Here is a 14,572-nt window from a genome sequence, read left to right on the forward strand (position 1 = left end):
GTCCGATATCCTCAGAGCTGCTTATGTCACTTTTGGTGCTATTGGTATGACTGCACACTCTTTAATGACGAGTCATGGGACAGGCACAAATTGTAGTCAGATAAGAAAAAGAAATACACATTAAACATCTAAATATTGAACACTAGCAGTTGCTCCAAGACTGCAGTCTTGAATGAATGGAAATCTAACAGGAATGGCATAAAAGCCACTATTGATGAGTTGCTACAGTATGAACGATCTGGCATACCTATTAACAAAGCAGTTTCCTTCACTTACTTTCATAAAATAATTGAGTAATTTTACCCATCAGTTTGACTGACCGTTTAGTAACTTAACATATTTACGCCATCACAATGTATTTCCTGGATCTTTCCAGTTCCCTTATAGTTTTAACCTTCTCATTCCATCTACTTCCCTGCTGCTGGGTGGCATATCAGTGGAAGTCATTAAATATGCTGAGGGTTTTATGCTGAGTCATATTCTGTGTTGATCTGGATTAGGACTAGTGGCTACAAGCTCTAATTTACTTACTGGTACCAAGGCCAGCATTGCCCTAACCTGAGTTAGCCCCAGTAGCCCTTCTATGTCCACTATCAGCACTTGCTGCTATTGACAGCCTATTTTTAAACCGTATCTTCAGTCCGGGATGTTTGTACAGTGAAGAGGTGGGAAAAAGAAAGCTTGCATGCCTGACACTTGTGCCCAGTGTTCTATCAGCTGTAGCTGACAGGCTGATTCTATTCTCACACCATCATAAGTCAGGTCTGACGCCACTGAAAGCAATGGAGTTACACGAGGAAAATTGGTTTTATATGAAAGGAGAGTCTGACTTAGCATCTTTAGCAACATTATAAAGATAATGTCAGTTTCAGTTACCTGCTGCATAAGTACTGGGTGTGCAATGTAGAAAACTTTCACCCTTAGAAAATAAGTGAGGGTCAGAATGAGTTTAAAACCAATCTAGGTGTGAGGACCAGGATCTCAGGTGCAGTGGGGTACCCGTCAGCACACCAAAGGCAGCAAAATAGCATCCTTCTTTTCAGATCCCTGAAGTAACCAGGGCCAGTTCAGGTCCTGGCGGAATTTAGAGCAGTTTCCAAATGCTGGCTTGCAATGTCCCCCTCGGGGCCAACAGCAGCGGGGACAGCCGGATTGCACATACTTCTGGTTTGGGGGTCCTGGAAGGGAATGGTGGAGAACTAGCTATGCCAGCTCTATGCCAACAGAGGATTTGGTAGGCCTGGGGAATCCTCAGCTGTCTATTTAGGACAGCTTTAAGTTGCCTTTTTACTCCCAGAGCAGTGCAAAGAGGACTCCGTGTGGCCAGGGATCTTGCTCTCTCCTTTAAAACTTCTATTTTTAAATTAGGATCTCTTTCTTGTCTTCCTGTTTGTAAGAGAGATTCTTTCCCCTGAATCACATCTGCTTCCAGTTTCCTGTAAGCAGCTCTTCAGTGCCCCATTTGGTGGCAACCCAAATAATACAGTCTCTTCCCACTAGAAGACTCCTAGATGTGGAGGACCAGCACTTGCATCCAGGGAGATGCATAAACACCCCTCTGAAAGATCCACAGTGAGCCTCAGGTACCAGGTGGTAAGCACTAATGGCCTGCTGCAAATGGGAGACTTTCCGTTTATTTCAGTGGGCTTTGGATCAAGCCCCAGCAGACCACCCCGAAAAGTACAAAAATTGAACTTTAGAAGCTGAGAAGCTCTCTGGCCTGTTTCACTGTGGAGTCAGCCCCCCAGAGCACTCAGATTCCCCTCTGTAGACCTGTCTGATACCTCGTGTGCGCCTCCATTGTCATTTTGTGTTTCTGTTGAGAGAGGAAGGGAGAGAAGAAATATGGCTGTTTCACCAGCCCCATTCCTCCCCAGCCTGTTTCAGAATAGGGAGTCACAGCCAGCTCCAAATGGGGATCAGCAATCTCAGGTTTGTTGACTTTACAGTTGAGAGTAACTCTCACATCTTAGCAGGACCGTTTTTTTTTCCCTTCTCTCCTCCCCTGCCATCTTGTTACTTTTGTGGGGGTGGAGAAGAGGGTTTTAGTTCTTGTTCCTGGCCAGCAAGGTTCCATCAGTCCATATTTACTTGACCTCTGCCCTCAGCAGTCATCATGTAGCACTTGTTCTCCTGTCTCCTGCTCCTGTTGGGAGTTTATAGGAAATTGCAGGTGAATTGTTAACATCAATAGAAGAGGGAGGATTTTCTGTTAAGAACCAGGAAGCACAGAACGTGGTTAAGCAAAAACTAGACTAATACCTTTTGGAATCTTACTTATTTACTTGTGAGTTCATGCACAATTTGAAATTATGCTTTATAAATTTATTTTCAGTTCAGTCTTTTATTAAAAAAGTAGCCCTCAATATTATTTTTGATATTTGCCTCCTGGAAGTGTCAGCTGAAATGAAAACAAATCCTGCTCCAAACAACAGTTTGTGACCATTTTAATTTCCTGTTTATTTGTAATCTCTAAGTAATGGTTTTGATCTTCCTATTTTTTTTTTATTGTGAGAGATTAACATCTTGGTTACTTTTGAGATTGTTATTTTGCATGCCGTACATCTTCAGAAATAGAAAATGTACATGGAAGTTGCTTTTTAAAAAATTCCTGTTCAAATGAATAATTTAGATTGTCACAAAATTAACATTTCCTTTATGAAAAAATAAAAATATTAAAAAGGATAGAAAAGCCAGATTGTACAGAGCACTTGTTATCTAACGCATATCTGGCGTTCCTATTTTTGGAGCTATTTGTGTATCATCACTGATGGGATTAACATAATTGAATTTTAACTTCATACAGAAAATGTATAAAGTAAGTCACACAGCGAGAGGGGAAAGGGAAAACCATAGTACTGTGTGTCCAGGATGGTAAGCCAGTGGGCTTGTATGTGAATGTGCACTTAAGCATGAATCTCCTACCCAAGGTAGAATTAATAATTATTAATACAAGTTTCCAATTTTAGTGATCCCTGGCAAATGCCATTGACTCATGAGCTGATGACATACATATGATTCGGTGTAATATAGAATTGTATGTGAACTTATTTCCAGACTATTCATTGTTGGAGTGTGACTAGAGTTCTACATAAGACAAATGACAAACAGAATTTTGAAAATCAAATGGTAAAACTTAATAGTACTTGTGAACACGTTTTTTTTTTTTAAAAAGACAAACTTGTAATGTGCATAGATGGGATGAACATAAAACAAAGAATGTAAACATGCATTCAGTATGACTGTTGAATGTAAAAACCTTTCAGTTGATATAAATGAATAATATCTGGGGGCTGTACATGGTGATTTAGCACACCAGTAAGAGTAAATTCTCTTATTATTCACCTTTTAGAAGTCAAACTTTAACGCAATAGGGAAGACAAATCCTCTGAATTTGGTTTTGGTGCGTCAGAATAGGGAAGCAGCAGCACCATTCCTCATTACTTTCAGGATAATGTATTTGGAAAAGCTCTATGCTATTGGGTGTCAAATGGGCAGTGGATTAGTGCATTAGCCTTTGAATGCAACTCTCAAAGTAATTTCATATTAGGTCATAAAATGAATTAGTTTATCCTAGAACTTCATGGGCATTTTTCTGTGCCCCAAAAGCATTGTACACTTTGGAACAATTCAGCTCAATTTGCTATGACTGCTTCAATTATTGCTCTTCTGCTCCTTGAGATCTTCATATCCTCAAGAAAAATGGCTAGAGAACTGGGATGAAACCATTAGGTTCCTATTGAAATTAAACTATAGAACTTCATAAAGAATGATTAAACTTACATATTTTAACCATTCTCTGAGAGAGAGAGAGAGAGAGAGAGAGAGAGAGAGAGATGATTCTCTATTACATTTTCCAGTATTTTTCCAGGAGTCCACATAAGAAAATATTCTTCTGAGCCAATGCCATCCCATACATGGGCTAGCATTGTATAGTAAGCAGTAATCTATGGAGCACCCATTTTTCTTCTTGCAACACGATCTTGAGTTCCACTGGCCTGGAAAGGTTAAATCAAAATAGTTCCCAAGGCCAGGGCACCAGTGACAAAGAATGCAGCATTGCCACTGATGCTCCTACTATATTTTGAGCAAGATAGGAGTGGATTGACATAAAATAATTGGAACTGGGCAACAGGTTTTACATATTAATGTGCTGATCAAAGGATAAAAGGAACTTTTGGATACACTGCGAGAGCATATCACTGGGCTTTGAGAGCAATAACATTACCAACATGAAAAAAATCCCCCTTTTTGAAGCTTTGCAAGAGTCTGTGGTTTAGAGCATTAGGAGTTTATATAAGGCAGTAGCTCAGCTTTATTAATATTCTAAGTGAGGCAGTCTGACTGCTTCTCTTTCTGGATTTGAGCCAAATAATCCTGCAAAGCATATAAACATAGATAAGTGAAATCATCAAGTGGTGAAATAAGTCTGCATGATACTGACAAAGATAACTACGATCATACTGAATTGCAATATATATCCAAGTGGAACTATGTATGCAGAGGTGTCTTTTGAAACCCAGAAGTAACCTCTGTAAGCAGGAACTAGAAACCCACTACACGTAATCTGAAATATTAATATTATTTAGTGATGTACGTTTTCAGAACTATACAAACATTAACAAATTCCACATATTTGTGCAGAGCAGGATTATCCCTATTTTTGAGAGAGAACATGGAATGTTGCGTCACAGTGACATACAATAAGTACAGATAAGTGTTTTAGATGAATGGAGTCTGACAAATGTGTTTATCATCTGAGATAGATATTTTAAAAGCTAGGCAAAGGAAATTAAGCAATGGTGTGAATTTCTCATGAGATCAAAATCATTGTCTCAGATGAGCTGATATTGCAAAAACTTTGACCCAATTGGGGGTGAAATTTGTCCTGTGTCTGTTTTCTACAACCTTAAAAAGCTTTATAAAATGGGTTTATTGTTATTTAAGCAGTCAGCTGTCAAAAAGACAGTGAGGTGAGACCACTAAAGCATACTCAAGAGCCATTAATCTTTTTGGTCAATGTAGGCATCAAATCTGAGAAACTGAGTATTTATTAGCAATAGGTTCAGAGAAAGTTATTGCTGGTTTGTAACTGCTAGGATAATCATTTGGACAGCTGAAGTGACCCAAAAGCTATTACATTATTTTACCTTGGAGCCACTTGTTTAATCAGGATTCTTTCACCCTCACTGCACAGTTCAGGTGTTTAAAAATAATTTTGTAGAAAATTAAAGTAACTGCACCATATCAAGAGTTATCATCAAAGGCCAAAAAAGGCCTTCAATCTGAATTGAGCATCAAATTCACCATCTGTCAGACAGTACTCAAAGGAGGGGTTGTTTCCATATTCTTAAAAATGGAAAAAGAAAGGTGAAAAGAACTTCATCTTGTTAGTCACAATGAAATTAACATAAAATTGATACTTAGTGGGCGTTAAGACATTCCTCATAAAAAGGAAATAGCTGCTTGGAATTAATTATAATGAACAGTAATTTTAGACTCCATGCATTTTTTTCCCTATTTAAAATCCACAGGTATTTGTGTTTATGAAGAAGACACTTATCAAACCTCAGAGAAAACCCTTAGACTTCTACAGTAATATTTTTTTATCATGATGGGCTGGTCCACACAGGGGCGGGGGATCGATCTAGGAAACGCAACTTCAGCTACGAGAATAGCGTTGCTGAAGTCGACGTTTCCTAGATCGAACTAAGTTTACTTACTGTGGGTCCACGCGGCGCAGGCAAGCTCCCCCGTCGACAGCGCTTCCTCCTCTCGGCGAGCAGGAGTTCCGCAGTCGACGGGGGAGCGCTTCTGGGATCGATTTATTGCGTCCAGATGAGATGCGATAAATCGATCCCAGAAGATTGATATCTACCCGCCGAATCGGGCAGGTAGTGTGGACCTACCCGATAACTTAAAATTTTTTCTGACTAGAAATAGTCAGTATCCTACCGAGATTGCTCCCTAACTGACTGCTAGAGGAAGCTGTTCCTGTAGATAAATGCTGAGTCATTTAACTGCCGATAGGAAGGTGGTGAAATAAATAGATGAAGAGCAAGTAAATCCGAACATAACAAGTACAGTAAAGCAACAAAATTTATCCCGATGTACCACAATATACCAATATACCCCAACTGACAAGATACAAGAATTAAGGCACTTATTCCTGTTTTTATTCTATCTAGTCTATGGAAGAAAAGCTTTTGCAAGGGAAACTGACAATGCAGAAGATGACAAATGAGACTGAAGAAAAAGAAAGGCATATACAGCAGTTAAATAAAACTCTGCTTGAAGTAAGTAATTAGAAATCCCTTATAAAAATATTTCTACCACAGTAGGGCCCCATTGTGCTAGATGCTGTGCAGGCATGTAGTAAAGAGCCAGTGCCTGCCCTGAAGAGCTTACTCTTTAGATTAATGACAAGACCCAATAAATGAATGAAACAGACACATAGGTGGGGATTTATTGCCATTCACACTTTGAGAGAGTGCTCTAGCCTGGAAGCTTTGATATGGATGGTTTATTTTTAATGTTTATTTTTTAAAATCTGAGTAGGCCCTAAATCTGCCAGTTAATACATGCCATCATTTATCTAAGTCCATTCAGTTTAATTCACATTGTTCACTGTCTGAAACAGAAAACATGCTGCTTTTTTGTATGGTGAATGTTTTGAGAAGTCCACAACTGGTGTGGACTAGTATTAGGTGAAGAAAATGACACAGCCCTTTTTTTTTTTCTTTCTTTATTTTCACAAAGAACCAAAGACTAATGGAAGAGAATGCCTTTTTGAGGGAGCAGATATGCCAGATGGAACAGTCCAGACAGCCAGTGTCTGAAAAGATGCCGGTGGCTGACCAGTTGTTCAAAGAAATGTCCAATTGTTTGTTTGACTTGAAAGCACTATGCAGTATTCTTACCCAGAGAGCTCAGGGCAAGGAGCCTAACCTCTCCTTACTGCTGGGAATCAGATGTAAGTGATATTATCTTGCAATATTTATATTGTACTTTGACATTGAGAAACCACAGTCTATAGCAATGGAATCTAGTTTGGGCTGGCTGAGACCTGTACTTTCTGGTCACCATGTAGAAAACTAAACAACACTCTTTTTTTGTATATTTTTCAAGTGTTCTTGGTCATGCAGTTACTAGTCCAAGCTATTAAATATTTCCTGTTAATGTCCTTCAGGTTATAAGATATAAAGGAGAGGCAGAATTCAGCCTGCTAAAACGTAGCAATTCCCCATGTGCTTCTTACCACAAAGATCCCAAAGCTTTTCAAATGTATATGCTATGACCAAATCATAATCAGAAACCATTTTATAGAGTAGTGGTATCTTCTCTAAGGTGAAATGCAGCAGCTGTTTGATAGCACACAACATACCCAACAGGTTAGGAGAAGAAATGGAGAAAATTATATATGTTGTTAGTATACTTGCAGATGAGCCAATATACTGGCATTAATACACATAATTTTACTGTGTCATGTGATCTTGAATAAGTATAAGTAGTCAAGACTCCAGGTTTACAACACATCCAAAAGGGGTGTGTTCAATAACACAGGTTTACTACTAATAGAATCCACCTCCTGAAGCAAATAGGTGTTGCACTGAGATCTCCCAACTGATTATTAATCTGACTTGATTTGTGAGATCCAGTAGGATCACAACATGAGCCAGTATAAATTAAAGAAAATAATATAGGACCTCACTAATTCTTATTAATAGAGAGCTGTTGCAGACCAGCCATGTTTATGGATTAGTGACTATGGGGGCAGGAATTGATACATGTGTAGTTCTGACTTCTGTTACCTACACAGCATTTGAAGGGGTTGGCCGAATGGTGGTTTTACTCCGTGAGGTCCCAGGGAGAGTAAATTGAATCTCCGTTTGATATGCATACTCCTGCTGTCCCAGGCTACAGAAACAACACATCCTGTATGCATTGCACTCCACCGGGTTGCCCAGACCTATCACCACCTGCTTATGGGCTGTGCCTCTCTCCCACCAGACTCTTGGGGAGAAAGTTGTGCTGCCACCATTCTCCATCCCACCCAGTACACTTTCTATTGGCAGGAGCCCCCCGTAAAGTTGTGTAGTCAATCTGCCCTTTAGGTTTTTCCATTGACACTTTGAAAGAGCTACATTAGATTAAAAAAAGGAATAGTGTATGGTTGTAAGTGCACTGAATACTGCATTTTGATGGCTTTTCATTATATTAAAGCAAGATTTGTCCAGGTATTATTAACTAAAAACCATATGTGCACTCTTTGAAGTGGGTGAATGTGTAAGCTATGTGGTTGCATGCTAAGCTCTAGCTGTGTCTTGTTTTTCACAGCAATGAGCTGTTCAGCTGAAGAGAATGAGAATTACCACAGCACAGGAACTCTCACCAAGAAACTCTCAGAGGTGTGTCAATTACGGAAGGATATTGATGAACTGAGGACTATAATATCAGACCATTATGCTCAGGACATGGGAGACAACTGCGTTACCCAATGATAAAATTTTGTCTCACAGCAATGACTACATTATTAAATACTGCTGTGTTACAGATCTTTGCATTTCTATGAAGGAGCCATATGGGAAGATTGCATACTGTATATGAGCTGCACATGGGTGTCTGGTGGGTCTAAGGGTTGTGCATATTTAATTTGGGGGATGGTGGGGAAATCTTAATTTGAAGAGTGGTACAGATCTCAAGAAAATCTGTGTTCTCCAAACTACTGAATGTAGGACCAAGCTGTGAAGAATGTTCCCATTAGAGATGTAGGATTCTATTTCCTCCCTCATGGCTCATTTAAACAATTTGTGTGGTTATATTGTTTTCCGGAGTCAAAGCAAAGTCTCAGAAAAAGGCACTATTGTTACTACTGTACTTACTTTCCTTCATCAGAGGTTGGAGTTGCACTGTCCGAATTGAAAGGCTGGAGTGACAGGTTCAAGCACCCAAAAGGTGTAGAGAAAATATGGACAGTGGAGCCAGATGCTTCTGCAAAACACATCATGTTGGAAACTGCAATTGGGGTGGTCTTTGACTACTACAAAAGGTGGTTGCTCTTTCTATAATTGCCTCGTGAATTAGGTAAGGGAAAGAAGGAGCGGTTTCAGCAGCTGATCCCTGTTGATTATTAGGGTTTTTATTTTATCCAGCAACAGTCTAGGCAAACAAACTCTGTATGTGAATGTGGTACCATCAGATTCAGATGTTAGCCTTCCTCATATCTCTATCTTTTAACATGTTACTTAAAACCTTTTGTTTCAGTAATATGAAGACTGTGACACAAACCCACAAAAGCCAGCTGCTGTAACTCTTAAGACTGGCTTTCTGTCAGCAAAATGACACTGGAGACGTCTCATGGTGTGTGTACTGTAGTTATTTTCTGTCTACAACCTCTGTTTTAAATGTGTTCATCCTATATATCCAGGGCCCAATCCTGCAGGCCTCCTGAAGGTAATGAACAACCCAAATCTTGCAGCATCTGGGCCTGTACAAAATTTTTTCTGCCTCTTAGTGCTGAAAGCTCAGAATGTTATCGTCAGACTCTATCATGTTGTGTGGTGTGCAGGACTTGTAGATTTTTCCAGTCCTGCAGGAAAGGATTACTTTTTAAAAAATACATGAACACATGGTTATCCAGTGCAAGACTGCCCCTGCAGGACTGATAGAATCGTTTTGCGGGCGTGCTAATATTCTATGATCAGAACTTAGCTGGGTAACTGTAAAACAAGGATATCTCTGTTTCACTGGAGACAAACACAGCAAATAAGTTCTGCCTTCAAATGCTGACCTGACCAAAATGGCTGTCAAGCTGCATTATTAATGTTAGACAATGAGAATCAATCATAAAAGACTGCAACCACATTTAAAAATTAAAAAAGTTTGAAAGCAAATAGCTGCAGCTTGCTTGTGCAGTTATTACAGCTGACAGTACAGTGCTGACAGCATTAGAAATCTTTAGTTAGTAAGCTTATGGGCCATGACAAAGTAGGCTGAAAGACAGCAAACTGTGGTAAAGGAATGGCTATTTTTGTTTTTTCTGACATTAATATCTATATTTAATTTTCACCATTTGTTAAAAACAAAAAATAGCTTAAGAATAATGTGGATTGACATTGCTGATTTTAACGTTGAAATTTTCAGCCTTCTGTTTTGTGTTACAAAGAGTGTTTAAATGTCATTGTTATGAACTTAGTGATTTAAAAATCTTCTGGTCAGTCTTTTCTAACTATTACATGGGCTTATTCATTCAACAGGTCTTGCTTGCTAAACTGTCCCTACACCTGGCCTAGATCTGTGAAAATCTATTTTAGTGTTTATATTAATGGTTCTCAGTATTTTTCAAATGCAGATTTACTCAGACTGAAGCAGCAACTTTGGGAGCATTAAGTCTTCCATCCTTACAACTGAACAGCATAATCTTTACATTTTTTAAAAAATACTCTGGGGCTAAGAAAGAAGCTATCTTTTTGCCCAGAACTTGGTTTTTAGGGTTTTTTTTTTTTTTTTAATTGCCTAAAAATTGGAGTTTGTAGAAGAATTATTGACACAACTTTAAAGAGGGACTTTCACATTAGGGCAAAACTGAAAATAAGGAATCTTTGCCTATAACTTAGTGGTTGCTGTTTTGATTAGTAGTTTTAATAACTACTTACTTTCACTTTCTTTCTGCTTGGCCCTGAAGTGAAGTCATCATCCTGTGTTTATAGCAAATTTGTCTAGTGTCAGGAATTCAACATGACTGACTTCAGACAATCAACTAAGAGTATTTGGTGGGGTAAAAGGGAGGCAATCCATGTCTAAGCAACAGCATACTTTAATAAGCAGAAAAGACACACAAAAAATCAGCCTATAAAAGGGAAATGTACTGCTGTTTTAAATCGCGTAGGCACATATTGGAGGGGTAGTAGTGTAGTATTAAAGAAGGGAACAGCAGATTCTGTTTTTATCTGTGCCAGGACCTCCCTGTGTGATGCTCAGCAGGTCACTTAACCTCTGCGCCTCAGTTTCCCCCATCTCAAAAATGGGGATACTGCACTGGGGAGTTGTGATTAATAAATTAATGTTTATAAAGCACTTAGAGATCCTTGGAAAGAAGTTCTATGGTTCAAAAGTATTATAGAAGGTTCTCCCAGTATGAAAGTCTTGATTTATTTTTTTAGTTGCACTATTGTGAATGATGATGCTGTAATTCTGCATTTTTTCTCTGTTATATTAGAGCACCAATTGTATTTACATTAAAATACAGAGCACTTGATTTTTAAAGTAATACTGAGTTTATCTGCCTCAGTCAAATTAAAGCAGGGAGAGAAATGGCAGATGTGATGAGCCAAAGATACAAATTACTGATAAGGTTAGAATTAAGTGACCACAAAGATTAAGTATTTTTCCTTTTCTTTGATTTCTTAAAATTGGGCCTGCTGTTGTAGGAGCTATTGTTATATATGCATCAGTTTACAGATGTCTCCAAACAGAATAAGCTTTGTCTAAGTAAGATATGCATGATTGTTTAACTGGTTAAAAAGTAGAGTGTGTGTGGTCTCATTCGACATATTTAATATGATATGGTTGATTAACAAACGTTAACAGTGGCATTACTGAAACTGATTTAGTCATGACAACTTTTTGCCATAACTTAGAGACAATCTCAAGGGCTAAAAAAAAATGTCTAATGAGTGGATACTGTCCCATTCTGTCTATTAGTGGACTTACAGAGAAACGAGTACAGCAATTTTTGTATAGTTTCAGTTGAATTTCTACAATCCTTTAGGTGATACTTACAGTAAATAACTACTGTATTCAAGAATGTATTTTAAAAATGGCTTGGAAAGTAGTTGTCTTTGGGCAAGCTATAAAAGATGCTATGTATTTACTGTATATAAGTAGTTCAGCTCAATTGTGCAAACTTAACTTAGATTCTTAGCCTCAGATGTGTAGGTTTATAGTGATGTACTTCTGTAATTTATTGCGGTTGCTATAACCACCAACTCAGGCAACAACATTTTAAAACTGCCAATAGATGTAGCTGTAAGAGCCAAAGTTATTTTGCTCTGCTCACTTCTGAAGATTTCTTATCACTTTTAGTTAGAAGAAAAAATTATCCTGCTTGCTCTTTTAAAGATAAGAGGGTACAAGGAAGGATGGAAATCCCTCTTCAGGGACACCTGAATTTTGCCCTCACTTATGTTACCCTCAATGACATAAGTGGGCTGCATGGGCGTAACTGGAATTAGAATTTTGTTCTTTTAATGGAATTGATACAACAGGTTTTTCTGATGCATGGGGAAATATTTCAATTGATTGCTTCAAACAATCAACATTTTTAAAATATGAAAACAAACCACTGGCTATTGAAGATTATATAAACAGATTTTGTATGACAGCTGATCAGCAGTATTAATTCCACTGCTGCATACCTTTGTGCCTTTTTTGCCTTCAGTAAATGTATATAGTCCCAATGAATTTTAGTTGAGCTAGAAGAATGTCAATAATTATTGCACCTTGTTTGCTCTAACTTCAGATCTTTTGTTTTTAGGCCTTGACATTAAGGAGCCTCTTACATAATATCTAGAAATATGTACTAAATGCTATAGGTACTAGGTATACATCTTGTAAGTTAGGTGATTTTAGCAGTCCAGTTTTTCTGACAGGAAGAGTGTGCAGGAAATTCAATCAAAATGATAATTTTGTATATATTAACTACAATATCTCATTGGTAATCAGTGGAGAGTAGGGGCTGAGTCTAACTTTTAAAAGCACAGCTGACATATGTACTGGCTTAGTCCCCAAAGGCTGGTAGTTATGTAAATTGGGTTCTGTTTTCGAACCGCTCAGAATACCTCATGTGTAAATAGAGTTGTCATGACTTAATCAAAATGCATTCAGTGTAAAAAGTAAAAGGCGCCACTGGGTGGCTCACCTTTAGCTCTGTGGTTATTGCCTCTTTTTGTAATTTTTTTATAGTAGGGTTTACAGCTAGAATTTTGAATGCCAAAGTTCTATTTATTAAATAAGTTTTCATTGTTAATGGCTAGTATTTTTCCACTGGAATTTTGTTTGTTGATGTTTTGGATTTGTATCTACAGAGCAAAAATAAATTTTGTTACAAAATTACTATTTTTAATCACAATTTATCTTGTGGTAACACCCAGTTAGGATTGGTGCCTACCTGTGCTAGGCACTATACAAAAGAGGAGCAAGACATGGTCCCTCCACTGAAAGGCCAACAACATAAAGGTAAAAAAGTGAAGAGATACCAGTACATACCCACTGTGACACATACCTAGATAAATGAAGGAAAATTATTTATATATTTTTTAATCTCTCTTCTCCTATCCTACACCTAAGACACACAATATCCATTCCACCTATCAGGAAGCAAGCTGGCAGAATAGTTGTCACTCACAGACACCAAGTGTGCATCTTCACCATTGGTATTCATACACAAACCCCCCACTCAGCTGCTGCCTAACCCTATAAGTGTCTAGACTCACTTGGAGCTTAAACTTTTTGCAGTAAAAGTGCCCATGTTTCTGCCTCTGAACAGGTGGGCTTCTGCCTCACGCCAAGTGCCTAAGCCCTAGTGCAATTCATAAACTCGGGGGGGGGGAGAGATAGACAGCCTCTGAGCACATCTACCATATTAAGCCCTGCAGACAGGCTCATAACTCCACAAAAAATGGCCACACAGGGTTGGGGGAGGGAATGAGAAACTAGGACCTCCTTCATTCCTTTTAGCTCAGTAGTTAAGGTACTCACATGCAATGTGGGAGACCCCTGGTATTGGTATTCTTATCTGGTGGCATGGGGAGGGCTCATTTGCACTCACACAAGGCCTTTGAAATCTTCCTTTAAGACTGCTTCACAGCTAGGCACAAAGAGGCTCCTTGTGCTTCTTGCAGATATTTGGGCTGCTCTGAAGTCCTTCATCCCCTAGGAAACATTCTGGCTGCCTCAGAGCCTAGCCAGCAGTCGGAAGAATCTGTGCACTGTTCTGCCTTCCCAACAGGAGGATCAGAGTCCAAAGGCGGAAAGATGTTAGAGAACATGCAGGCTAAGGAGAAATGAGCAATAGCGGGGGGGAGGATGAGTCTGGCCAGAGAAGTAAAAGGGTTGGCCAGCTGTTTGTTAAAGATCATTTTCAAATGGGTCGTGATCTGGGTCCAACTGAGGTAGGACAGTTCAAAGTTGCTCAGAGAATCAAGCTGCATGAAATAATCCAGGCCCGTCACAGGACTTGACCAAGAAAGGCTGTCACTGCTTTTGATGTGGAATTAATCACAGATAGATTTGTGTTTGTCCCCACTTAACAGCGGTTCATAACCAGTACAGCCAGACGCTTCATAAGCACATGAAGCAGAAGATTGGTCAAAGGAGAATGACCACCTCCAAATGGCTTGTTGCCTAAAGCAAAGTAAAGAAAGTGTTTGTTTAGATTCGCCTCTCCTGGATCCTTGCAACGCCCTGTAAGAACTCCTCCCTCCCTTCTCTTTGGCCTTGGACTCTGTGTGAGCCTTTCCCTCAGGGACCATCTCTGTCAGCCACCATCTCACTTCCCAGAGCTTGCACAGCA

The 14,572-nt window shown here is 39.0% G+C and overlaps 1 protein-coding gene and 1 long non-coding RNA gene across 4 annotated transcripts in view; one reads left to right on the forward strand and one right to left on the reverse strand.

Moving 5' to 3' along the window:
- CEP85L (centrosomal protein 85 like) overlaps positions 1-8,525 on the forward strand; it is a 160,086-nt gene extending 151,561 nt beyond the window's left edge. Inside the window, exons 11-13 of the mRNA XM_034765794.1 lie at positions 6,189-6,296; positions 6,760-6,973; positions 8,338-8,525. Coding sequence (XP_034621685.1) covers positions 6,189-6,296; positions 6,760-6,973; positions 8,338-8,501 — 486 coding nt within the window. The 3' untranslated portion in view covers positions 8,502-8,525. The remainder of the gene's footprint in view (positions 1-6,188; positions 6,297-6,759; positions 6,974-8,337) is intronic.
- Positions 1-14,572, reverse strand: part of LOC117874992 — a 92,063-nt gene that overhangs the window by 4,372 nt on the left and 73,119 nt on the right. The window contains exons 6-7 of one of the 3 annotated variants that reach the window (XR_004645159.1): positions 8,883-8,991; positions 1,723-2,146 (exon numbers count right to left, since the gene is read on the reverse strand). This is a non-coding gene — a long non-coding RNA (uncharacterized LOC117874992). Of the gene's footprint in view, positions 1-1,722; positions 2,147-8,882; positions 8,992-10,493; positions 14,404-14,572 lie in introns of those variants that run through there. The other 2 variants (XR_004645160.1, XR_004645161.1) reach the window with 2 other exon arrangements.

The sequence above is a fragment of the Trachemys scripta genome, chromosome 3 (assembly GCF_013100865.1).
Source record: "Trachemys scripta elegans isolate TJP31775 chromosome 3, CAS_Tse_1.0, whole genome shotgun sequence".
NCBI classification, from domain to species: domain Eukaryota; kingdom Metazoa; phylum Chordata; order Testudines; family Emydidae; genus Trachemys; species Trachemys scripta.